The sequence below is a fragment of the Cetorhinus maximus genome, chromosome 22, assembly GCF_964194155.1.
Source record: "Cetorhinus maximus chromosome 22, sCetMax3.hap1.1, whole genome shotgun sequence".
Lineage (NCBI taxonomy): Eukaryota > Metazoa > Chordata > Chondrichthyes > Lamniformes > Cetorhinidae > Cetorhinus > Cetorhinus maximus.
The window spans coordinates 48192701-48220414 of record NC_135900.1 but is presented as its reverse complement, the minus strand read 5'-3'; the positions used below and the strand labels follow the sequence as shown (position 1 = coordinate 48220414).

Below are 27714 nucleotides of genomic sequence, written 5' to 3'. Positions count from 1 at the left end.
ATCATTGCTCCTTTATTTGCATGCACACAGCTAAAACATGGGCGGGTGTTTACAACAAAAATTAATGCAGAAACTATGGCACTAAAATGGGAAGAGTTATGGTGCATAGAACTCTCGCTTATTTTCAATTTAGATCGCCTGCATTACGCCAGTAAAACAAATGGTCCTAATCAGAAAATTCACATTCTGGGCTTCCTTGGGGGTCACAGCATAATCTCAGCATAAGTTAATTGGGTGTATGGCACAGCAATTGAAAGTTCAAAACAGACAAGCCTAGGATGGGTGGAATTTGTGTCCGGCCTAAATATGACCCTATATTACCGAGGGGATGTTGAGAGAGTGCTTTCTCATATCTGCAATTTCCTCAGCCTGACCTCCTTATGACCCAATAATCTAGACAAAGGGATGAATCTGATTTACATTATTAAGAGGCAGAAATGGGCCCCATTGGAATCTGCACTGCATTGGAAGATCCCAGAAATTGAGCTATTTAAACTTTTAATTGGCCATCCTATACAGGGAAGCCTCCATTTTTGGGAAACCAGAAGCTCCCAAGCAGCAATCCAGCACTGCATTTCTTGCCCGCTTGCCAGAATAAATGTCCACAATGCACCATATTGGCGCAAACACCCACTGAAGAAATGAAAATATGTATACCCATGCCCTAACCCCAAATGTGGTACCCTCTACCTGGGCCAGAACAAGATCCCTCTACCTGGGCCAGAACAAGATTTTATTCTGCTATACTTCTATCAAATGAAGCAAGGCCAAGGATTTTTGGGGACACTAACTTTTAAAACTTCCTTTAAAAATTAGAGTGTTCCATTTTTTGCAACTTGATTTTGCAAGTTGCAAAAAAATGTTTTGGATTGGGGGAGAGCAGATTTTAGTAAAATAAGGCAGGATCTGGCCAAGGTAGACTGGGAACAGCTACTTGTGGGAAAATCTACAGAGGAGCAGTGGGGGGCATTCAAAAAGGAAATGGGAAGGGTACAGGCTCAAGATGTTCCCTCGAGGGTGATAGGAAGCCCAGAGAACCATGGATGACCTGAGATATTCAGGATACAATGAGAAGGAAAAGAGAGGCTTTTAGCAGGTACAAGGGGAGCAAATCAACTGAGGCATTTGTGGAGTACAGAAAGTGCAGGGTGGAGCTTAAGAAACCAATCAGGAGAGCAAAGAGGGGATATGAGAAAGCTCTGGCTGGTAAAAGTAAGGAAAATCCCAAGATATTCTATAAGTATATCAATGGGAAGAGGATAACCAGGGAAAGAGTAGGCCTCTGGAGATCTTCCTTCCACAGCTTCCAACCTGGTAGTCTCCCAACCTCGAACGGCCTGCTTCTACCTCCTACCCAAAATCCACAAACAGGACTGTCCCGGCAGACCGATCGTGTCAGCCTGTTCCTGCCCCATGGAACTCATGTCTTGCTATCTTGACTCCATTCTCTCTCCCCTTGTCCAGTCCCTTCCCACCTACATCCACGATTCCTCTGACACCCTATATCATATCAACAATTTCCAGTTCCCTGGCCCCAACCGCCTCCTCTTCACCATGGACGTCCAATCCCTCTACACCTCCATCCCCCACCAGGATGGTCTGATGGCTCTCCACTTCTTCCTCGAACAGAGGCCCGAACAATCCCCATCCACCACTACTCTCCTCCGTCTGGCTGAACTTGTTCTCACACTGAACAATTTCTCCTTAAACTCTCACTTCCTCCAAATAAAAGGTGTGGCTATGGGTACCCGCATGTGCCCCAGTTATGCCTGTCTCTTTATGGGGTATGTGGAACATTCCTTGTTCCAGTCCTACTCCAGCCCCCTCCCACAACTCTTTCTCTGGTACATCGATGAGTGCTCCGGTGCTGCTTCATGCTCTCGTCTGGACCTGGAAAAATTTATTAATTTTGCTTCCAATTTCCACCCCTCCATCATTTTCACACGGTCCATCTCTGACACTTCCCTTCCCTTACTTGACCTCTCTGTCTCAATTTCTGGTGATAGACTGTCCACCAATATCCATTACAAGCCTACCGACTCCCATGGCTACCTCGACTACAGTTCCTCACACCCCGCTTCCTGGAAGGACTCCATCCCATTCTCTCAGTTCCTTCACCTCCGTCGCATCTGTTCTGATGATGCCGCTTTCAAAAACAGTTCCTCTGACATGTCTTCCTTCTTCCTTAACCGAGGTTTTCCATCCACAGTGGTTGACAGGGCCCTCAACCATGTCCGGCCCATCTCCCACGCATCCACCCTCACACCTTCCTCTCCCTCCCAGAACCATGATAGGGTCCCCCTTGTCCTCACTTATCACCCACCAGCCTCCGCATTCAAAGGATCATCCTCTGCCATTTCCGCCAACTCCAGCACGATGCCACCACCAAACACATCTTCCCTTCACCCCTGCTGGCAGCAATCCGCAGGGATCGTTCCCTCCGGGACACCCTGGTCCACTCCTCCATCACTCCATACACCTCAACCCCCTCCCACGGCACCTTCCCATGCAAACGCAGAAGGTGCAACACCTGCCCCTTTACTTCCCCTCTCCTCACCTACCAAGGGCCCAAACACTCCTTTCAAGTGAAGCAGCACTTCACTTGCACTTCCCTCAATTTAGTCGACTGCGGTTTCCTCTACATTGGAGAGACAAACGCAGACTGGGTGACCGCTTTGCAGACCACCTTCCGTCTGTCCGCAAGCATGATCCAGACCTCCCTGTCGCTTGCCATTTCAACACTCCACCCTGATCTCATGCCCACATGTCCGTCCTTGGCCTGCTACATTGTTCCAGTGAAGCTCAACGCAAACTGGAGGAACAGCACCTCATCTTCCGATTAGGCTCTTTACAGCCTTCCGGACTGAATATTGAGTTCAACAATTTTAGATCATGAACTTTCTCCTCCAACCCCACCCCTCTTCCGATCCCCCCCTTTTTTTTTCCAATAATTTATATAGATTTTTTTTCCCCCACCTATTTCCATTATTTTTAAATGTATTTCTATCCATTGTTTTATCTCGACCTTTTAGCCTATTTCGATCCCTTCCCTTCACCCCACCCCACCCCCACTAGGGCTATCTGTACCTTGCTTGTCCTGCTTTCTATACTTAAATAGCACATTCCTTAGATAATATCATCACCTTCAACACCTCTTTGTCCTTTTGTCCATGACATCTTTTGGCTATCTCCACCTATCACTGGCCCTCTATCCAGCTCTCCCCACTCCCCTTAAACCACCTTATATTTCACCTAAAATATTTATATTTCACCTCCTTTCTATTTTTACTTAGTTCTGTTGAAGAGTCATACGGACTCGAAACGTTAACTGAGTTCCTCTCCGCAGATGCTGCCAGACCTGCTGATTTTTTCCAGTAATTTTTATTTTTGTTAAAGAGTAGGGCACATTAGGGAACAAGGGAGCAATCTATGGGTGGAGCCAGAGGACATCGGTAGAGTGTTGAACGAATACTTCACACCCGTCTTCACCCAAGAGAATGAGAATGAAGGTATGGAACTCGGGGAGAGAGACTGCCAGGTTCTTGAGCAAATTGATATAGGGAGTGACAAGGCATTGGAGGTGTTGGCAGGCTTAAAAGTGGACAAATCTCCAGGTCCAGATGATTTGTGTCCCAGACTGCTGAGGGAGGCCAGGGAGGAGATCGCAGGGGCTCTGACCCAAATTTTTAAATCCTCTCTGGCCACGGGGGAGGTGCCAGAGGACTGGAGAACAGCTAATGTGGTTCCGCTATTTAAGAAGGGTTGCAGAGATAAGCCAGGGAACTACAGGCCAGTGAGTCTCATGTCAGTGGTAGGGAAACTATAGGAGAAAATTCTGAAGGAGAGAATCTATCTCCACTTAGAGAGGCAATCTGGGATAGTCAGCATGGCTTTGTCAGATTTGATTCAATTTTTTGAGGAGGTGACCAGGTGTGTAGATGAGGGTAGTGCAGTTGATGTAGTTTATATGGATTTCAGCAAAACGTTTGACAAGGTCCCACATGGGAGACTTATAAAGAAGGCAAATGTACATGGGATACAGTGTAATTTGATAAGGTGGATTCAAAATTGGCTTAGTTGTAGGAAACAGAGGGTGATGACAGAAGTATACTTCAGTGACTGGAAGCCAGTGTCCAGTGGCATACCACAAGGATCTGTGCTGGGTCCCCTATTATTCGTCATTTATATAAATGACATAGATGACTATGTGGGGGGTAGGATTAGTAAGTTTGCGGATGACACAAAGATTGGCCGGGTGGTTAACAGTGAGGTTGAGTGTCTTGGGCTACAGGAAGTTATAGACGGGATGGTCAAATGGGCAGATAAGTAGCAGATGGAATTTAACCCTGAAAAGTGTGAGGTGATACACTTTGGATGGAGTAATTTGACAAGGACGTATTCAATGAACGGCATGACACTAGGAAGTTCTGAGGAACAAAGGTTACCTTGGTGTGTGTGTCCATAGGTCTCTGAAGGTGGAGGGGCATGTTAGTGGGGTGGTGAAAAGGGCATATGGGACATTTGCCTTTATCAATCGCGGCATAGATTACAAAAGTAGGGAGATCATGTTGGAGTTGTATAGAACCTTGGTGAGGCCACAGCTGGAGTACTGTGTGCAGTTCTGGTCGCCACATTATAGGAAGGATGTGATTGCATTGGAGGGGGTGCAGAGGGCATTCACCAGGATGTTGCCTGGGATGAAACATTAAGTTATTAAGAGAGGTTGGATAGACTTGAATTGTTTTCAATGGAGCAGAGAAGACTGAGAGGCGACTTGATCGAGGTGTACAAGATTATGAGGGGCATGGACAGGGTGGATAAGGAGCAGCTGTTCCCCTTAGTTGAAGGGTCAGTCATGAGAGGACACAAGTTCAAGGTGAGGGGCAGGAGGTTTAAGGGGGATGTGAGGAAAAGTTTTACTCAGAGGATGGTGACGGTCTGGAATGCGCTGCCTGGGAGGGTGGTGGAGGCGGGTTGCCTCACATCCTTTAAAAAGAATCTGGATGAGCAATTGGCAAGTCATAACATTCAAGACTATGGGCCAAAGGCTGGTAAATGGGATTAGGTAGGTAGGTCAGTCAGATGTTTCTCACGTGTCTGTGCAGACTCAATGGGTCAAAGGGCCTCTTCTGTATTGTGTGATTCTGTGATTCTGTGAGAGACACTGCGAGGTTCTTGAGCAAATTGATGTAGGGAGTTGTAAGGTATTGGAGGCGTTGGCATGCTTAAAAGTGGACAAATCTCCAGGTCCAGATAATTTGTGTCCCAGACTGCTAAGGGAGGCAAGGGAGGAGATCGCAGGGGTTCTGACCCAAATTTTTAATTCCTCTCTGGCCACGGGGGAGGTGCCAGAGGACTGGGGAACAGCTCATGTGGTTCCGCTATTTAAGAAGGGTTGTAGAGATAAGCCAGGGAACTACAGACCAGTGAGTCTCAAGTCAGTGGTAGGGAAACTATTGGAGAAAATTCTGAAGGAGAGAATCTATCTCCTCTTGGAGAGGCAAGGTTTGATCAGGGATAGTCAGCATGGCTTTGCCAGAGGGAGGTCATGCCTAACAAATTTGATTCAATTTTTTGAGGAGGTGACCAGGTGTGTAGATGAGGGTAGTGCAGTTGATGTAGTTTATATGGATTTTAGCAAAGCCTTTGACAAGGTCCCACATGGGAGACTTATAAAGAAAGCAAATGCACATGGGATACAGTGTAATTTGATAAGGTGGATTCAAAATTGGCTTAGTTGTAGGAAATAGAGGGTGATGACAGAAGGATACTTTAGTGACTGGAAGTCCTTGTTTAGTGGCGTACCACAGGGATCCGTGCTGAGTCCCCTATTATTTGTCACTTATACAAATGACATATATGATTATGTGAGGGGTAGGATTAGTAAGTTTGCGGATGACACAAAGATTGGCCGGGTGGTTAACAGTGAGGTTGAGTGTCTTGGGCTACAGGAAGATATAGATGCGATGGTCAAATGGGCAGATAAGTGGCAGATGGAATTTAACCCTGAAAAGTGTGAGGTGATACACTTTGGAAGGAGTAATTTGACAAGGACGTATTCAATGAACGGCATGACACTAGGAAATTCTGAGGAACAAAGGGATCTTGGCGTGTGTGTCCATAGATCTCTGAAGGCGGAGGGGCACGTTAGTGGGATGGTGAAAAAGGCATATGGGACATTTGCCTTTATCAATCGAGGCATAGATTACAAAAGTAGGGAGGTCATGTTGGAGTTGTATAGAACCTTGGTGAGGCCACAGCTGGAGTACTGTGTGCAGTTCTGGTCGCCACATTATAGGAAGGACGTGATTGCACTGGAAGGGGCACAGAGGAGATTCACCAGGATATTGCCTGGGATGAAACATTAAGTTATGAAGAGAGGTTGAATAGACTTGGGTTGTTTTCACTGGAGCAGAGAAGACTGAGAGGCGACCTGATCGAGGTGTACAAGATTATGAGGCGCATGGACAGGGTGGATAGGGAGCAGCTGTTCCCCTTAGTTGAAGGGTCAGTCATGAGTGGACACAAGTTCAAGGTGAGGGGCAGGAGGTTTGGGGGGATGTGAGGAAAAGCATTTTTACCAGAGGGTGGTAACGGTCTGGAATGCGCTGCCTGGGAGGGTAGTGAAGGTGTGTTGCCTCACATCCTTTAAAAAGAACCTGGATGAACACTTGGCATGTCATAACATTCAAGGCTGGTAAATGGGATTAGGTAGGTAGGTCAGGTGTTTCTCACGTGTCAGTGCAGACTCAATGGGCCGAAGGGCCTCTTATGTACTGTGTGATTCTGTGATTCTGTAATTTTTTGTCTGATAATACTGGATGAGGGTGGTTGCCTGGGGTTTGGTAGGCCTTGTGATTAGGGCATCATTGTGCCCTGTAGCACTCAAGGTCTGAGGTTTGGCAGGATGGTGAGGATTTAGAACTTTTTTAGCACACGGTGGGCCTGGGGTTTAGCAGCATCCCTGGGGGAGGTCTGTGGTTTTGCATAACTGGGTATATTTGGAGTTTGGCAGCTTTGGGAGGGGAATTCCTGAGAACTGACAATGCTGGTGTTAGGAAGCAGTCTAGTGGGAAACATATAAGGAAAATCAGAGAACTGGAAGAGCATCTGTGATTGAAATGTTAGGTTTTTTTGTCATTTTTAATCATTATTCCACAGATTGTGAACTTTATTCCACCTATTAATTCTCATGAGGGAAAGTGATAGATAAATAAACACGATGTAACCCAGGTAGATTGTCAAATCTGGCTGCAAGGAAGACCTAGGGCAGAAATTTTCCCTCGGTAGGCGGGTGCGTGTCCAACCCGCTCGAGCGTGGAATGACGTGTGGTGATGTCGGCTGAGTGTGCTGACATCAACGGGCAGTTTCGCAATAGTTCGGCCTAATGGTCAGTGGGCAGGTGAAAAGGCCAGGCGGCCTTTGTATTTTTTTGGAAACCTCATCCACAGGCAGGATGAGGTTTCCAAAAGCAAATAAAATTAAAATAAAAACGTTAATTTTTCATTAATAATATGTCCCTGCTCACGTGACAGAGTCACATGAGGGGACATGTTTTATTACATTTTTATTTTTTTATATCTCTTCACCTCCCTGAGGCAGCTCCGTGCCTCAGAGAGATTATGCAGCGGTCACTTGCGTGCATGCGCGAAGTTCGTGCTCGGCCGGCTCGCACTCCCTAGCCCCACCCCCCGCAACAGGCAGCTCTTAGTGCTGCCGCTCGCATTTCACGCTGGGTGGCATGTGCGCGAAAGAGCGCAGGAAACTCCCTAAGGCACAGAGCTGCCTCAAGGAGATTAAGTTGATAGCACAAATTTTTAATAAATGATCTGAAAAATTATTTAAACATGACCCCTCATGTGACAGTGTCACAAATTATTTAATTATTTTATTAAACTTTCAGGAAACCTCCTTCCACCCATGGATGAGGTTTCCCGAAAAACGCGAAGGCTGCTTGGGCTCTTCGCCTGCCTGCCTACATTAAGGTTGGACAGGCAGCGTTGTTAATTTGCTAAATTACTTTCCCAATGGCCTTAATAGGTCTTAGATGACGCGCGATGACGTTGGGAAGCATGCCCGATGTCATCACACGCCATTTTGCGCGTCGGTGTGTTGGGCCCGCCCCCAGGTGCCAATGGCAATATAATGGCCAAGGAATCCAGCAGGTTTACATTGCTGTTAATACCATCAGATTTGGGTGTCATCAATGCTATCATTGATTTAAGGCTTGGACAAAAGTACCTTTTCTCCTTGGTCAACAGCACAGGAATCGTACCCCATATAGTACTTGATTATTTCAATCTGTATCCTTTCCTGTAACTTCCAAATCAAATTCCAATCCAAAGGGGTATTTACCCTGTCTGTATTGGTATTGTCTGATGTTTAACAATACAAAGCATATACAAAAAGAGACTGAACAGAGACAGAAGTTGAATAAAGGTACTCACAGTTTCATTCTTTCTGCTAAAGACTGGCATTGCAACTGTTGTCATGAGCAGCAGACTTTGTGCTGCTGATTGAAAAAGCTGTCAAATAAGCAGATGATTAGGTATTAATAAAATGACAAAAAAGTATAACTGCAAGGACTACAATAGGTAGGCAGGACATGAACGTTGTACTTCAACACCACTGCTAATAAATAGGCCTCAAATAGAATGGATTACAAGAAATTATGCCTAGGTTAATGTGTGACAGTTATAAGAGACGTAAAAATATTCTAAAGTATTAATACAATCTCATTCTATGCATAGAAAACTCTATTCAGGTGATGCCAGGCAGTACTTTTAAGAGGGATGGGAATACTTCCACTTCACGCATTGTTTGTGATTAAACAGTGGTTGAAATTCCTAAAAAAAAAGAGTTCCCTTTCTTCTGCCAACGCCCCAGGTGAGATGTATGATTCAGATGTATTAGATTGCAAAACACTGCATGAGGTAACAAATTATAAGATTGTTTTCTGAAACCCATACTGTTAAGAGACCTCTTGACTTAACAAGCCTATGTACACCAAACTTGCATTAAAAGGAAAGAAAAGAAAACTGACACTTGTAGAATTGCTGTGTTTCTTCGGGAAAACTCAAAATGGGTTGCAATGGTGGGTTACCTGCAAAAACATGTTTCTTTGACTTTTCTTTCTTTGAGTTAACAAAACTCTCTTTGTGACCTGTTGAAGAAAGTTCTAGCCCCTTTATTAATAGAACATTGCTCCCGTCTTGAGCTATGGATATACACAACCAACTTTATGCATTACACGCTATTCACATACAGCACAATGTTAAACACACACAACACAGTACAAACCAATGACCACTGAACTCAGAACACAATATATAATAATGACAGCACATGTAGTGAGTAGTGGTTACCTCCTCAGACTGTAGCAGTTATCAGTGATGAGGGTAGCAATGAGTGGTAGCAATGATGTAAAAGCAGAACAGGATGATGGTGATGAGTGGGGGTAGGTAAATTACAAGTGAGAAGAACAGACAGAATATAAAGTACAATTAAACAGCAAAGTGATATTAAAACAATACAAATGACCAAGCAAATGCAATAGCCATATGACATTAAAATACACCACAGGTATGTTCCAGCTATCTTCCAGAGGGAAAATATAACATTAGCTTGTTATGGGTAGTTTAGTTTTCAAGGGCAGAATTTTACAGACCCCTCTGGGTGGGTGTACAGGTGGGGTAACCATAAAATTCTGCAGGTTACTCTCCCACTGCCTACCCATGTGCGAAGCCAAGGGTGGCCCATCAGCTTTCACCCTAACTGAGGCCCTTTAACCCCTGGATGCCCCCATCCACCTGGCCTTTGCGCCCCTACCTCCTTTGTTCACCCAATATCACCACCCCCCCCTCCCCCTCCTCCCCCCTCCTCCCCCCTCCACCCGGGGCCCCCAGTATTCACCTCGAATCCAGCTCCTGGCTCCTCAATGTCCAGGACTGGATGTAGTCCCAGCAGTGGCTTCCGCTCCTGATAGAGCTGCTGGGGTCAGGGAGATGCTGGCCAATCAAATTGTCGGCAGCTCTCGGAGGCAGAACCTCTTCCCCAGATGAGGGCTGAAGGCCCCCAGAGCATCAAATGGCTGCAGAGCTGCTGTATGGAGCAGGGGTGAGCTCCCTACATACTTTTATTTTGGTGGGGCAGGAAACCCCCCCAGCAAAAACCTGGTCAACGGATGTCAGAATATTTCTCTACTATGAGGTGCATCACGCTCCTGCTGATCTGGTCTCACCCAATGACCACACACATCCACACAATATCCCACAGGGGATATTGAGGTTTGCTGTATAACCCACACTGCACTAAAGTTGAGCTCAGCTCTGTCAGAATTACCTGATGACAACAACGGCGCCTAAATAACCCCTTTAGTGTAAAAAAAAGTTAAAGGACATTTCCCAAAAAGGGAGAGGAACAGTTGGAAGAGTTAGGAAAATAGGAGAAGTGAATGAAGGCTTGATTGAAAGAATACTGTCTTGAGGAGGCTTTTGAACATGACATGGAATGCATTACGGTTGAGTATTTTAGGAGAACTACAGAGAATGGTCAATTGGCTGAAAGCTTTACTATCAAAAATGATGCAAGGGAGCAAGGGATGCACAGCTGGGAGGGCGGAGAGGCTGGATAAGATTGCAGAGATCAGACTGGGTGAGGCCCCAAAAAGAACTTAGAAAGGAGAACTAGGATCTTGAAATTAATATGTCAGGAATGGGGAATCATGGAGCTTGTTAAGGACAACTGTGATAGGTGAGCATAAATTAATATAGGATGGGATGAAGACAACAGAATATTGAACAGTAATAGAAACTGGGACCTTCTTGGAATGCACATCTCAGCATCACACCAGGCAGTATCCTGGAGTAACTGAGCAAAAGGAGAAGTTCTAAATATAATGTTTTGCCTTTCCACATATCCCTGTGTGGGGGAGCACATTAATTTCCCTATAGATTTGGCATCTCAAATGCAGAGACCCACAGCCTTTGCCCAATTGGCAGGCTTCCCTAAGGTCTAGGGTGTTATTGATTGCACCCATGTTGCCATAAAGGCCCCAACTCAACATGCGGACACCTTTGTCAACCAGAAGGCCTTTCAATAAATCAATGTACAAGTGGTTTGTGACCACTACAAGGTCTTCCTTCATATGTGTACAAGGTTCCCTGGCAATTGCCATGATTCCTTCATACTAAGGAGTTCACAACTCCCTTAGCTATTTCTGCCACTAATACAGATCCATGGTTGGCTTCTAGGGGACAAATGCTATTCCTTAAGAACTGGGACCCATAAATGGAGGCAAAGCACAACTAAAACATCAGCTATGTCGTCACCAGGAGTGCCATCAAGCAGGCAATTGGCATTTTAAAGATGCACTTCAGGTGCCTTGATCGCTCAGGTGGAGCTCTGCAATAGGCCCAGCAAGGGTATCAAGAATAGTCATGCTGTGCTGCATGCTGCACAACATCGTGTAGTGGAGGGGCATACAAATTGATGAGCCCATAGGCAGAGCTCCAACCTCTGAGGAGGAGGAAGGTGAGGAAGATGAGGGGGAGGAAGCCCCAGTCCATTCTGAAGATTCTGAAACGGATGAGGATGAGGAAGCCACCAATGGTGGAGCAGCTGGAGCATAGCCACATAGCCAGGGCTGACTCTATGCAGGAGGGATCATCAGCAGACAGGTCCATGTGCAAAATAGATTCTCATATCGTTCACTAATTAAACAATTACCATCAGCCAGTTCCTGCTGACATACTTCCACCTGAAGAACCTTGTATATTGACCCAACAATTGCTCAAGGGGCTGCCTATGCCTCACAAGGGAGACAATAAACATCAATGAGTTGAGCTCCGTCACATTCATATGGCTGAAACCCTCACCATCATAACCATGGGCCTCATCATATTGCAAATACTCATGTAATAAGTAATTCACAACCTGGCCCCTTCACATGAACGCCAGTGACTATAAATGAGGTGCCTATGCCGCCAACTTGTCCATAATCAAACCATGCCCACAATGCTGAGAGTGACACAAAGTAAAGCTTGAAACTCTATACATGCTGATATAATTGTATGTTGTAGCACACATGCAGATAAGGCATCTCGTGCACGATGAGCCCATAAATGTGTAACAACAGCTCTTTGAAAAAACTATCACACCATTTAGCCTGGTCAAGGGTCCAGTTTCTGACATGAGTGCCACATGCAACATTCCTGGCTTCCATATACCTCTGATTGTCACACAAAGGACATCTTCTGACACCTGGAATGCAAATGCATCCTAAGTCGTGGGCACAGCAGACAACCGATATTACCTGCACAGCATGGTGTCTTAAGCTGCGATACCTACACCTAGGTCAAAATGTAACACTGTGGAGTGGATGAATGCCTTGTACCTCACACTCGTGCTTGAGATGAATCTGCTGCCCAGCATCTGTTCGTAGAGTCTAATCATTGAGCCTCCCTTAAAGTCAAGCTTGGATGGACAATGAAGGATACAAGGAGAATTTCAGTGCTTGAGCTTTTGACCTCTGGAATCTTATGTGGTGCAGCAGAGAAGGAAGAAGCTCTCCAAAGCATCACAAATTAGCCAACAACCTTGATCCTGTTGCCAGCACGTCAGGATGGACCTCAGCATGCCGCCATCATTATTACTGATAAGAACCACCTTCATATTTTTACCTATCTTTTTGAACTCTCTTGTGGACAAACATACATCGAGTCATGTATAAGTGGAAGTAAATATATTCAATAAGTGCTCAAATGTGCTACATACAATATAAAAAGTGTAACCATGGGGAACCCATTAGTGCTCTAGCTGAGACGACTGCCGCACACTCCTATGAAGTGCCCCCACCCCCCACTGTGTTGCCTCAGAGGAGATGGAGGCAGGCTGCTCACTTCTCTGTATGAACAGCAATGAGGAGCATGGTGACCTGCCTTGTTGTGCAAGCATCCATTGAAGATATCCTTCAGACTAGCCTCTGCATCTCAGGATGTGCAGCCATGATCATTGGTACATGTGCAGCAGACGAGGACTCTGGTGGAGGGGCTGGGCAGGTGGAGGAAGATGAGAATGCTGAGGATCTCTCGGCACCTTCACCCTCCTCAGTGACCTGCACAACCCTGGGTTGGCCTTCCAGTGAGGATGATGGGGCTAGCTGCTGGTGCATAGCAACCGCTGTGCCAACAGTGTGACTGTCCTGATAAGGGTACACAGCTCCTTGTGTAATCCATGGATGTCAACGCTCATACTCTGAGTGGACTGATTCAGGATACTGAGGGAGACTTTCACCCTTTCCTGGGCAAGATGCTGCACTTGTGTCCACTCTGTGCAGTGCTGCATGTGTCTCTCCATGAGATTGGTCAATTTCTCATGGTCAGAGCTCACGCAGTTAAGCCCCCTGGACAATGTGGAGTTCATGATGGCAATGGACTCCTCCATTCACAGTCCAAGAACTCTCACTGCCTCAGGGAACTCTGCCAGATGTCCCTACATCTGCTGCTGAATATCTAAATCATATGCCCTGTTAGGAACAATGCATAATTTTTAAGCTGAACAGATATATAAGGGTTTCAGTTTCATGTAGGTTTGGTATGAGCTTGGTGCCTAGAAGTCTGGATAGACCTGTGTCTGAAAGGTTTTGGGTTTGTTTATGTATATGTACATTTCTAATGAGGTTTTACAATTCCTTAAGTTAAAGAGATGGGTTAAAAAGGGGTTAGAAGTTTAGTGATTTTGGAAAAAAACGACAAAGTAGAAAAAAACTAGGCTGTTGCCTAGCAACAGTGGTCAAATGACACAGAGACACAGAGATAAGCAGAGGAGAGTTCACTGTGTGTCAGAGAGTGAAGACAGGGATTTTTCAGCTCTCTGAGAAGAGATAAGTACAAAGCTAGTGGGACAGTAGTTAACTGAATAGTCAGTTATAGGACTCAGTAACGTGATCAGTTTAATGGTGTTGCTACTGAAACAGTGAGGTTAAAGTACGTGTTTTTTTTTGAGTGTCTCAGGGAGAGGTACAAGTTGGGTGAGAAGCATCAAGTGAATGCTCAAGAATTCACTGGAAGAAAATCATTTGCATATATACCAGTCCTAAACAAGTAGCCTTTATGTCAAGCTCGTGGTAACTCTTCACTGGTTTATGTCTATAAAGATATTGCTGGGTGAAGGAAGTTTGGGAAGTTGAATCATCTTCTTATGTTTGTATTGAGTTCATTGCAACCTTTTTGTCTCATGTAATATAGTTCATTTTTCTTGTTTTGATAAGTATGTTATTCTTTGTGTTATAAGTTCATCAGCAGATTCCTGTGAATTTGTTCAGAGACTTTCCTCCATGGTTTCTTAAAAAAAAGTTAGGCTCTATCAACACAGGTTTCACTTTGGGATCTGACTTGTCCAATTTTAACATCACACATAACTATGAATGCTAAGAAAGCTTTTCATAAAGTTCCACACAAGAAGTTATTAAACAAAATTAGAGCACATTGGATTGGGTGGAATGTATTGGCATGGATTGAGAACTGGTTAACGGACAGAAAACAGAGAGTAGGAATAAATGGTTCATTTTCAGGTTGACGGGCTGCGACTAGTGGGGTACTGCAAGGATCAGTGCTTGGGCCCTAGATATTCACAGTCTATGGCAATGATTTGGATGTGGGGATTAAATGTAATATTTCCAATTTTGTAGATGACACAAAACTAGAAGGAAGTGTAAGTTGTGAGGAGGATGCAAAGATGCTTCAAGGAGTTTGGAGAGGCTAAGTGAGTGGGAAAAAATGTGGCAGATGGAATACAATGTGGAGAGATGTGAGGTTATCCACTTTGGTAAAAAAAAAATAGAAATACAGAGTACTTCTTAAGGGGTGAGCGGCAAAAATTTTGAACTTCAAAGGAACTTGGATGTCCTTGTTCATGAGTCACTTAAAGCTGACATGCAGGTCCAGTAAGTAATTAAGAAGGCAAATGGTATGTTGGCCTTTATTACAAGAGGATTTGAGTATAGGAGTAAAGATGTCTTACTGCAGTTATATAGAGCCTTGGTGAGACCGCGCCTGGAGTATTGTGTGTAGTTTTGGTCTCCTTACCGAAGGAAAGATATACTTGGCTTAGAGGGTGTGCAACGAAGGCTCACCAAATTAATTCCTGAGATTGAAGGATTGTCCTATGAGGAAAGATTAAATAGACTGGGTCTTTATTCTCTGGAGTTCAAAAGAAAGAGAGGTGATCTCATTCAAACATACAAAATTCTTGCAGGGCTCAACAGGGTAGCTGTAAGAGGATGCTTGCCTTGGCTGTGGTGTGGGGGTCGGCGGGGGGCGGGGGGGGGGCGGGGGGGGGGGCGCGGGGGGCGGTGTCTAGAACCAGGGGGCACAGTCTCAGAATAAGGGGCAAGCCATTTAGAACTGAGATGAGGGTGGTGAATCTTTGGAATTTTCTGCCCCACATAGTTGTGGAAGCTCAATCATTGAGTATGTTCAAGACTGAGATCGATAGATTTCTGCATATTGAAAACATTAAAGAATATGAGGATAATGCAGGAAAATGGTGTTGAGGGAGAAGATCAACCATGATCTAATTGAATGGTGGAGCAGGCTCGAAGAGCTGAATGGCCTACACCTGCTCCTATTTCTTATATTCTTATATCAGTTGGGATTGTGGGCTCTTGCAGGATCAAAAATCCTTGAATTTAAGTGGGACCTGTGAATCCTTAAAGAAACAAGTATGTGGAGGTACTGGGCATAGGAACAATATTTGCTGTGAAGCATATTACACTGGTTGGAACTCAAAAATTGCTTTGATCATTGCTAAGACTTTTCTGGGAGTGGAAGATAGAACAGTAGGTTATTTGAAATCCTTCACTAAGGCTACACTAAGAGAGTTGGCAAATAAATTGTAGGTAGAAATAAAAGCAGGATCTCACAAGGATGGTGTGATTAAAGTAATTACCCGCAATTTATAATTCAAAGAGGAGAAACTTGAAATTGGTGAATCACAGCTAGAGTTGGCTAAAATTCAGTTGCAAATGAAGCAGCTTGAGATAGAAAGAGATAGAGAAAAGCAGAAGTTTGAACTTGAAAAAGAAAAAGAAATGGAAATGCGAAAGCTCGAGTTTCAAAGAAAGAAATCAGAAGTATGAACTGGTTAGAGAAAATCTTGGAATAAATAAATAAAGAAGAGATAGTTGATCAGAGTAGTCTGATTCCACTGAGGAATTGATTTAACTAAAAATCTTTGTTTAGTGCCTAAGTTTACAGAGGATGGAGTTGAAAGATATTTCATCTCATTTGAAAAGGCAATTGTGAAGTTGAGATGGCCAAAGGATGCTTGGATTTAATGTTATAAAGCACCCTGACAGGTACAGCTCGTCTGTCAGAAGAGCAACCTGCAGATTATGAACTGGTTATAAGGTCAATATTCAATGCTTATGAGCTTGTCCCTGAAGTGTATCAGTTGAACTTTTGGACTTTAAAGAAAAGGTCTATTCAGACATTTGTAGAATTTGCAAGGGAAAATGAAATGCTGTGGGATCACTGGAGCTGGAAATAAATTTTGAGAACATGAGGGAAATTATGATTATGGAAGAATTCTGAAATAGCATTCCAGTAACTACTAAAACTTATTTAAATCAGCGTCAAATATCAAAGATCCGAGAAGTGGCAGTTTTGGTTGATACCTATTGGAGGAATAGAAAACCAGGTGATGGAAAAGGTACTAGTTCTAGGGAACAGACAAAAGGACACCAATATAATAAAGGAAATAAAGAACCTAAAAATTATGTAAAGAAAACAGTATGTTTCCATTGCAATAAAACTAGATATACTAAAGCCAGCTGCTGGAAATTAATTGGGAGACCTACTACAGTAATAGGGATGCCTAGAGAACCTTTAGGAAAAACTAACTTAGGGAAGGAGACAAGTGACATAACAGTAGCCATAGTGCAGGTGCACAGTGGAGGCTCAGAATCTACAAAAGAGGTAGAGATAACTCCTCAGGCTAGTCAAGGAAATTAGGAAAAACAAATTACAGAAGGGTTCAAAAATATTGTTTGTAGAGGAGAGGTATTCCCTTATTCTTCTAATCAAGGAGACAAACCAAAAAAGATGTTAAGAGACACATGAGCAAGTCTGTCACTCATGCTGGCTGATGATACAATTTGTCTTCCGGAGGGGTTAATGAAGGAAAAAAAATTAATTGGGCCTATCCATGGATGTCATAAATCAGTTTCATTATACAGAGTTAGATTAAAGAGTGACTTAGTAAATGGAGAGGTTACAGTTGGAGTAATGAATAAAATGCTGACAGCAGGAATTGAGCATCAGTCATCATCAGTGATGCATTCTCCATGGCAATGCCACTTGCCAACCAATCAGCACTCTTCACATACAGTATAAATTGTTGTTTCCCCCCTTATATTGGTATTCTTGTGAGTGTCCTGATGAGTGCAAGACGAAAAGCTTAGACATGTCTCTTTTTTCAGCAATATTCAAGTTCTGTACTACCAAATGACTAATTGATTTTATTTTGGGGAATGGCCTGGCTGGCTCAAAAATATTAGCTTTATCGAGGTCGTTGGAACAACCAGTGGAAGTGAAAGAAATTGAGATGCTACAGGAGGAACATTCTGGATTGTTTCTTGACTGTGCAGTAACTAGATCTCAGGCCCATAAAATTAGACAGGAAGTGGAAAAATCTATGAAAAAGGGAGATTAAGCAGAAATTCAGTAATCTGACACTATTTTTGAAAACCAGAGCAAAAAGGAGGAAGGTAAAGAAAATGAGGCTGACATGTTTAGCCCAACTTTAGTAGAAATGCAACAGGCTGATCCTGAGTTGAGAGAGCTGTATCAAACAGCCTACTCAGAGACTGGATCAGAACCAATATCTGAGTGTTATTATTTAAAAGGCAAAGTGCAAATGAGGAAATGGAGACCGCCTCAAATACCAGCGGATGAAGTGTGGGCATGAAGAGTTCATAAAGTGGTAGTTCCACCCGAGTATCATAACAAATTTTTAAGAGTGACTCACAAAATTCCGCTGGCAGGTCATTTAGGTATTCAGAAAGCACAGACTAAAATAGTTAATAATTTTTATTGGCCAGGATTGCATAAAGACGCAGTTAAATTCTACCAGATATGTCAGGTAGTGGGGAAACCCTAATCAACCATTAAACTCGCACATTTAATTCTGATACCAGCTTTTGAAGAACCGTTTAGCTAGGTCTTAACAGACTGTGTAGGACCCCTACCTAAAACCCGAAGTGGGAACCAATCCATGGATGTTATAAATCAGTTCCATTATACAGAGTTGGATTATGGATTATGGATAAGAATTATGGACGTTTTGACAAGATTTCCTGAGGCAGTGCCTTTGGGGAAAGTTATGGCAAAAGTAATAGTGGAAAAGTTAGTTCAATTTTTTTACAAGATATGGATTACCTAAGGAAATCCGTTCAGATCAAGGCTCAAATTTAATGTCACAATTATTCAAAGAAATAACTAATTTGGGAATAAAACAGTTTAAATCTTCAGTTTATCTTCCGCAGACAACAAACATTAGAATAATGGCATCAAACTTTAAAGACCATGATTAAGGCCTATTGTCCAGAATGTCCTTCTGATTGGGATAAAAGAATTCCATTTTTACTGTCTGCCGTTAGAGACGCCCCTAATGAATCACTAGGATTCAGTCCTTTTGAACTGATATAACAGGATGAGGTCAAAGGACTCCTTAAATTAATTAAGGAAAAATTTATAAAGCAAAGCTCACAGACTGCACTTTTGACCCATATATCAAATTTCCAAGAGCGATTAAGCAAACATACGAGTTGGCCAAAGGACATTTGAAAATCGCTCAACAAGCAATGAAAGTTAGAGCAGATAAAAAGGCCAAAGCTCGAAATTTTGTTGCTGGAGATAAAGTATTAGTATTATTAGTGTCTTTGATGAACTCATAAAAGCGAGCTTCATTGGACCTTATCAAATCAAAAAGAAACTCAATGATGTAAATTATCTAGTGAGTGCTCCAGGCAGGAGGAAAAGTCATGTTAATATCTTAAAGCAATATTATGACAGGGAAGATAGTCAGGATAGGAGTGTGCTTACAGTGGTAAAAGAAGTACAGAGTGAACTAAAAATATCAGAGCAATTCGGGAATGAATCAGAAGTCAAAAATTCTAAAGTTGACCCTCCAGTAATCAGGTTGGATAATATGGAGGTGCTTGAAAGTTTAGATGTAACATTAAGCTAACTTCCAGAAAGCTGTCAAGGTGACTTACGAAAGCTGTTACAAACCCATAAATCAATTTGTGTGAATATCCTGGGAAAACATCTTTGGCCATACATGTTGTTAATGTAGGGGATGTGTCACCCATAAAGCAACATCCTTACAGACTAAATCCAGAGGAGTTTTCCCAAGTGAGGGAAGAGATCAAGTTCACGATGGAAAATTGAACTGAGTCACAGTAGCTGGGCTCACCTATTGTACTGGTACTGAAACTGGATGGGTCGCAGGGATTTTGTATAGATTATTGCAAAGTTAATGTGGTAACAAAGGCGGATTCATATCCAATTCCATGGTTAGAAAACTGTATTAGAAATATTGACATGCCATGTTCATTACAAAAATTGATTTACTGAGAGGATATGGGCAACCAGCCAAAGAAATATCGGCTTTTGTAACCCCATATGGACTTTATTAATGCAAAGTCATACCTTTCAGAATAAAAAAATGCACCAGCTACCAAAGATTAACCAGCAAAGTTATTGAAGGATTGTGCTACTATGTGTCCCTACAGTGCCATAATGGTATTATCACTGGATTAGCAATCCAGAGAGCCAGGGTAATGCTCTGGGGATGTGGGTTCAAATCCCACCACAGCAGATGGTGAAATCTGAATTAAATAAAAAAAAATTTGGGGGAGAATTTTCTCCCTATTGAGCAGGCATGGGTAGGTGTGCAGCTGGGCACTGCCATTTGTAATGTGCACCTGGAAGGCACAGAGCCTCAGGGAGATGTGTGGGACATGTTTATTAATTCACATGAAACAATTTATTAAATTAATAAAGCCTTCATGAAACCTCATTCCGCCCTTGGATGAGGTTCCATGAAAAATGCGACGGTCGCCTGGGCTCTTCACGTGCCCACCAACCTTAAGGGTGGATGGGCAGCCTCGTTAATTGCTTCAATTAGTTTTTAAATGGCCTTAATGGGCCTTTGACAGTTTGGCAGGGGAGCAGCCGACTCCAGTGCGCGCCCACTGAACTGAAGATCGGAATGATGTGCAGAGACATCGTGACGCAGGCCCAACATCACCGTGTATCATTTTACAGGGGGCTCGTCCCCACACGCTGACCAGAAGATTCAGGCCTTGGAATTAAAAGTCTAATGATGACCATGAAACCATTATTGATTGTCGTAAAAAAAAATCTGGTTCACTAATGTCCTTTAGGGAAGGAAATGTTACTTGGTCTGACCTACATGTGACTGCAGACCGACAACAAGGTGATTGACTCTTAAATGCTCTCTGAACTGGCCTACCACTCAGTTCTCAAGGGCATTTAGGGATGGGCAATAAATGCTGGCCCACCCAGCGACATCCACATCGCATGAACAAATAAATAAACAAAATTTGGTTGTGCTTAGCCAAACCTGGGAGGAACATTTACAATACTTGAACAAATGTTTGATTAGTTACAAAGAGCCAATTTGGTCATAAACTTGGCAAAGAGTGCATTTGCCAAAGTGAAAGTAACTTATTTGGGTCACACTGTGGTACAAGGCCAAGTAGTGCCGAGAGAAGCAAAAATAAAGGCTTAAAAACAAAAAGCTAAAAGCTACTGCGGATGCTGGAAATCCAAAACAAAATAAAAACAGAATTACCTGGAAAAACTCAGCAAGTCTGGCAGCATCAGTGGAGAAGAAATCAGTCAACGTTTCGAGCCCTCATGGCCCTTCAGCAGAACTGAAGCATAGTTTCAACAAGGGAGAAATATAAATTGGTTTAAAGTGGGTGGGGGGGAAGAGACACATTGAGGGTGTGGTGTGAGCAGATAATCAAAAGATGTCAGAGACAAAAGGGTCAAAGAGGTGTTGAAGGTGGTGGTCTTTGTCTGAGAAAAGTGCTAATTGAGAATGCAAGACAGGATATTCAAAGTACAGCTCTAGTGGGGGTGGGGTGGAAAGACTAAAGGTTTTAGTTTTAGATTTAAAAATAATGGAAATAGGTGGGGAAAGAAGAATCTATATAAATTATTGAAAAAAAAGGCGGGTGGGGGGGGGAAAAGAAACGGGGTGGGGATGGGGGGAGGGGGAGTTTAAGATCTAAAGTTGTTGAATTCAATATTCAGCCCAGAAGGCTGTAAAATGCCTAGTCGGAAGATGAGGTGCTGTTCCTCCAGTTTGCGTTGGGCTTCACTGGAACAATGCAGCAAGCCAAGGACAGACATGTGGGCAAGAGAACAGGGTGGAGTGTTAAAATGGCAAGCGACAGGGAGGTTTGGGTCTTTCTTGCGGACAGACCGCAGGTGTTCCGCAAAACGGTCGCCCAGTTTGCGTTTGGTCTCTCCAATGTAGAGGAGACCGCATTGGGAGCAACGAATGCAGTAGACTAAGTTAGGGGAAATGCAAGTGAAATGCTGCTTCACTTGAAAGGAGTGTTTGGGCCCTTGGACGGTGAGGAGAGAGGAAGTGAAGGGGCAGGTGTTGCATCTTCTGCGTGGGCATGGGGAGGTGCCATAAGTGGGGGTTGAGGAGTAGGGGGTGATGGAGGAGTGGACCAGGGTGTCCCGGAGGGAACGATCCCTACGGAATGCCATCAAGGGGGGTGAAGGGAAGATGTGTTTGGTGGTGGCATCATGCTGGAGTTGGCGGAAATGGCGGAGGATGATCCTTTGAATGCGGAGGCTGGTGGGGTGATAAGTGAGGACAAGGGGGACCCTATCATGTTTCTGGGAAGGAGGAGAAGGCGTGAGGGAGGATGCGCGGGATATGGGCCGGACACGGTTGAGGGCCCTGTCAACGACCGTGGATGGAAAACCTCGGTTAAGGAAGAAGGAGGACATGTCAGAGGAGCTGTTTTTGAAGGTAGCGTCATCAGAACAGATGCGACGGAGGCGAAGGAACTGAGAGAATGGGATGGAGTCTTTACAGGAAGCGGGGTGTGAGGAGCTGTAGTCGAGGTAGCTGTGGGAGTCGGTAGGCTTGTAATGGATATTGGTGGACAGTCTATCATCAGAAATTGAGACAGAGAGGTCAAGGAAGGGAAGAGAAGTGTCAGAGATGGACCATGTGAAGATGATGGAGGGGTGGAGATTGGAAGCAAAATTAATAAATTTTTCCAGGTCCCGACGAGAGCATGAAGCAGCACCGAAGTAATCATCGATGTACCGGAGAAAGAGTTGTGGGAGGGGGCCGGAGTAGGACTGGAACAAGGAATGTTCCACATACCCCATAAAGAGACAGGCATAGCTGGGGCCCATGCGGGTACCCATAGCCACACCTTTTATTTGGAGGAAGTGAGAGGAGTTAAAGGAGAAATTGTTCAGTGTGAGAACAAGTTCAGCCAGACGGAGGAGAGTAGTGGTGGATGGGGATTGTTGGGGCCTCTGTTCAAGGAAGAAGCTAAGGGCCCTCAGACCATCCTGGTGGGGGATGGAGGTGTAGAGGGATTGGACATCCATGGTGAAGAGGAAGCGGTTGGGGCCAGGGAACTGGAAATTGTTGATGTGACATAAGGTGTCAGAGGAATCACGGATGTAGGTGGGAAGGGACTGGACAAGGGGAGAGAGAAGGGAGTCAAGATAACGAGAAATGAGTTCCGTGGGGCAGGAACAGGCTGACACGATCGGTCTGCCAGGACAGTTCTGTTTGTGGATTTTGGGTAGGAGGTAGAAGCGGGCCGTCCGAGGTTGGGCGACTATCAAGTTGGAAGCTGTGGGAGGAAGATCTCCAGAGGAGATGAGGTCAGTGACAGTCCTGGAAACAATGACTTGATGTTCTGTGGTGGGGTCATGGTCCAGGGAGAGGTAGGAGGAAACGTCTGCGAGTTGACGCTCAGCCTCCGCGAGGTAGAGGTCAATGCGCCAGACAACAACAGTACCACCCTTGTCAGCGGGTTTGATGACAATGTTGGGGTTGGACCTGAGAGAACGGAGTGCAGTGAGTTCAGAGAGAGACAGATTAGAATGGGTGAGAGGAGCAGTGAAATTGAGACGGCTAATGTCACGCCGACAGTTCTCAATGAAAAGATCAAGAGAAGGTAAGAATCCAGAGGGAGGGGTCCAAGTGGAGGGAGAATATTGGAGGTGGGTAAAAGGATCCGTTGAACGGGGAGAGGACTCCTGCCCAAAGAAGTGAGCACGGAGACGAAGACGGCAGAAGAAGAGTTCAGCATCATGCCAAGCCCGAAATTCATTGAGATGAGGGCGTAAGGGTATGAAACTAAGTCCTTTGCTGAGCACTGAACGTTCAGCATCGGAGAGGGGAAGGTCAGGGGGTATAGTGAATACGCGGCTGGGGCTGGGATTGGAAGATGGGGTGAGGACAGAGGGACAAGCAGGGGTGGAGGGTCCCCGATGGGTGTTGGAGTCGATGAGTTGTTGGAGCTTGCGTTCCTTAGCACTTGAGAGAAAGAGAAAAAGTTTCTTGTTGAGGCGACGGATGAGGCGAAGAATAAAATGAAACTGGGGGCACGCGCAGCTTTGAAAAAGGGTGCGGCGGTGCTGCTGGAGGGAGAGGTCAAGTGTGTTCATATGGCGGCGCATGGCACTGAGTGTGGATCTCAGAATGCGACGGGAACAGCAGTCCGAGAAACGTTTTATGTCCCGGAGATACCTGTAATCCTGGGTGGGTTCGAAACAAGAGGGATGGAATTTCAGTTGAAATCCACGTGGGGTGAGTCGGAGACGGAGACAGTCACTGAGAAAGGAGATATGGCTGTGAAAGCGGGTTTTAGTAAACACCAACACCAATAAAGGCTTTCTTGGATTTTTCAGTGCCTAAGACAAAACGAGAAATTTTGCATCATATAGGCATGATTGGATTCTATCGGAAGTTTGTTCTGAGTTTCAGCACTGTAATGGTTCTCCTGACAAGCTTGTTAAATAAAAGCAAGAAATTTAAGTGGGCAGAAGAGTGTCAAAGTGCCTTTGACAGCTTGAAAGCTGTACTGACTAATGCATCTGTTTCATCAGAGCCGAATTATGCTAAGCCATTCAAACTGGCTGTTGATGCCAGCAATATGGGTGTTGGTGCAGTGTTATTACAGGAGGATGAGATGGAGATTGAACTGCCAGTTAATTACTCTTCTCAGAAGTTGAATTCTTGCCAGCAATAATATTCAATGGTAGAAAAAGAGAATTTTAGTTTGGAGTTGGCTCTACAATATTTTCAAATCCACATCTCTAACAACTCTGCAGAGGCCATTAATTATACAGACCATAATTTGTTAACCTCTCTGGCGAAATTTCATACCAAGAATCTGAGTGTTTCATTTGGCGTTTAATGCCACAACCATATAATTTGAAAATTATTCATGTAGCAGGAAAAGATAATACCCTAGCTGATGCCTTATCAAGAGTTTAAATTTGGAAGAACAAAATATGTGAAATATAATTATCATTGAATAGTCAAGTATCCTTGAACATTTGATGTAAATACCCTGTTACTGTTAGAGTAAGGTTTGTATAATTAAGATAGACATTAATCAGAGGGGATTGTTTAATAGAAAATTGAAACTCCTCTTAAAGATGCCTTTTCAATTTTTTTCTGTGGGAGGTGTTAGGAACAATGTAAAATTTTAAAGTTGAATGGATATAATGTTGTGCTAAGTAAGGTAAAAAGGGTTTCAGTTTCACGTAAGTTTGGTGTGAGCCTTGGTGCCTAGAAGTCTGGATAGGCCTGTGACTGAAAGGTCAGTCTTTTGGGTTTGTTTAAGTATATATACATTTTTAATGAGGTTTTACAACCCCAAAGTTAAAGAGATGTGTTAAAAGGGGGTTAGAAGTTGAGTGATTTTGGAAAAAACCACAAAGTAGAATAAAAGTGGGCTCTTGCCTAGCAACAGTGGTCAAGTGACAGAGAGACACAGAGGGCAGGATTTTACCATCAGCGAGCGGGGTCCGCTCACCAACGCGTAAAATGATGCGGGATGATGTTGGGCGGAACTCCCGATGTCACCCCGCCCAATTTAAATTTTCAGGAAGGCGGGGGCACAGCAAAATCAGCTGCGTGCCTGCCTACCTGTCAATGGCCAATTGAGGCCATTGACAGGATCAATTAAGCAATTAAAGGACCTGCCCGTCCAAGGTTAAGGTTGGCGGGCAGGCCAGGAGACCCGGCAGCAACTAGAAAAAACATGAAACCTCATCCACCGGCGGGATGAGGTTTCATGTAAGGTTTTAAAAATGTTAATAAAGTTGTTATGGAAATTATGAACTTATCCCAGTTCATGTGACGTTGTCACATGAGGGGACATGTTAGGGAAATTTTATTTTTCTATTTTTAGGTTTTTTACATTTTGAGCCATTCTCACTGAGGCAGCACTTAGTCTCAGGGAGATTAGTGCGCTGTTTTGTGCGCGTAAGAGCACACTCTCGATTTTAGGGATTCCCCCCAGCCCGCATAGCGCTTCTGTGCGGACGTCACGCTGGGCGGGCCTTAATTGGCCTGCCCACGTAAAATGGCGGTGCGTGCGATTGAGTCAGCTCCGCCTGCCCGACGAACGGAAAATTCAGCCCTGAGAAAGGGGGGAGTTCACTGTGTGTCAGAGAGTGAAGACAGGGATTTCTGAGAAGAGATAAGTACAAGGCTAGTGGGACAGTAGATAACTTAATAGTCAGTTATAGGACTCAGGAACATGATCAGTTTAGTGGTGTTGCTGCTGAAACAGTGAGGTTAAAGTGCAGTTATTTTTTGAGTGTCTTGGAGAGAGATATGAGTTAGGTGAGAAGCATCAAGTGAATGCTCAAGAAATCGCCAGAAGAAAACCGCTTCCATGTGTGCCAGTCTCAAACAAGTAGCCTTTGTGTCAAGCTAGTGGTAACACTTCACTGGTTTATGTGTCTGTAAAGATATTGCTAGGTAAAGGCAGTTTGAGAGATTGAATCATCTTCATGTGTTTGTATTGAGATCTTTGCAACCTTTTTGTCTGTGTAATATAGTTCATTTTTTCTTGTTTTAATAAATATTTTATTCTTTGTGTTATAAGTTCAGCTGCAGATTCCTGTGAATTTGTTCAGTAGCTTTCCTCCACGGTTTGTAAAAAAAAAACAGGATCTATCAACCCAGGTTTTACTCTGGGATCTGACTTTGTCCAGTATTAACATCAGCCAAAAGTTGACTTCCGAAGCTTCACATTCCTGCCCACTGGAGCATCATCGTGACTTTCCTTCCTTCTGTGAGGAGGACTATACACAGATGTCTCTGACTCTGACATCTCCTCCTTCATTCTGTGCCACTGACTCTACACATGCACTACATCCCTTTGAAGTGCTGGTATTTTGAGTTGGCAGTGTGTGGGCTAAGTATGAAATGAGGCTGCCTCAGACATCTCTTCCTCTTCTTGATGTCTGAGGAATGAAATTGCCCCGAGGGGTGGTGGGGGGTGGGGAAGTTTGAGTGAGGGAGCAGAGCTGGGATTTGTTTGAGACAAAAAAGGAGTTATTTAAGTATAGCCCTTCTCATAGTGAAAGCACGCTCTAATGCCCGCCATTGCCTTAATCATGCTCATGCTGCCCACATGGCATGACCTCATCATTGCACTCCCTTTCATGCCAACATTCCATTGGGCTCCGTGAAGTGACAGCATGACCTCCACCATTACCACCATTTGCCAAGGTGATTTCAACGCCACCGTTATCACCTGCTAACGGTGATTTGCCATCACCAGCAGACAGCTTTTCAGGCACCCTGGCATTCTCCACGGCCATTTGTTCACCGGAACGGATGCATCTCAAGAAAGCTGACCCACCCCCAGTCTGGGCTTTCTCCATGACATTCTTCATCCTTTTGGTCTGCAACGACAACCTGAATTTATGTTAGCCTGATTATATAACACATAGAGAGACATTGCTCTTCATTGCGTCTGTGCATCACACTGCTCATTCACATGTGTTCTGTGCCTGTGCACATCTATCTGAGCTGCGTACACATACAAGCCTCAATGCTGAAGCAGAGGTATGTGCCATATCTTGCACATTAGATGCAGCAAGTTTTGGACCTCTGTGTGGATAAGGCAAGCTACTTACCTTGCCTGAATGCAACAGGTCACTGAACCTTTTCCTGCACTGAATCCATGAGCGCTGATGCACTCACTACAGTTGCAATTTAAATTCAAGCCTTTAGTAGCTGCCAGTGGATTACGCTGGCTAGCAGGGTAGATGACTGGTTTCCTCTTCTGGACTTCTTCCACCAAAATGTGAAGGTGCTGGTCAGAAAATCACAGGGCAGCTGGACCCATCCCTTCCCCCGCATATCCTCTGTGTGACATTCTATGAATAAAGATGGCAGGTGAAAAGGGTTGTGAGCCATTCAGATTACAATGCTCTCATTCATTTTTGGGTGCTTGCATTCACTAACCATTTTCACCTAATCATCAATGATTACTGGTGAGGTTTGGTGGAGAAAGTGGCTCTGTGCAAATGCTTGCTGCCATATTGCAGCTGTGATTCCAAGATAGCATGCTGTGCTCCATGACCACTAACAGCCCTAGTGGT

The 27714-nt window shown here is 44.3% G+C and overlaps 1 protein-coding gene across 2 annotated transcripts in view; it reads right to left on the bottom strand.

Annotated features, from left to right (window-relative positions):
- Positions 1-27714, bottom strand: part of cacna2d4a (calcium channel, voltage-dependent, alpha 2/delta subunit 4a) — a 718409-nt gene that overhangs the window by 450433 nt on the left and 240262 nt on the right. For both annotated transcript variants that reach the window (XM_078568258.1, XM_078568257.1), the window contains exon 14: positions 8449-8526. In XM_078568258.1, coding sequence (XP_078424384.1) covers positions 8449-8526 — 78 coding nt within the window. The remainder of the gene's footprint in view (positions 1-8448; positions 8527-27714) is intronic.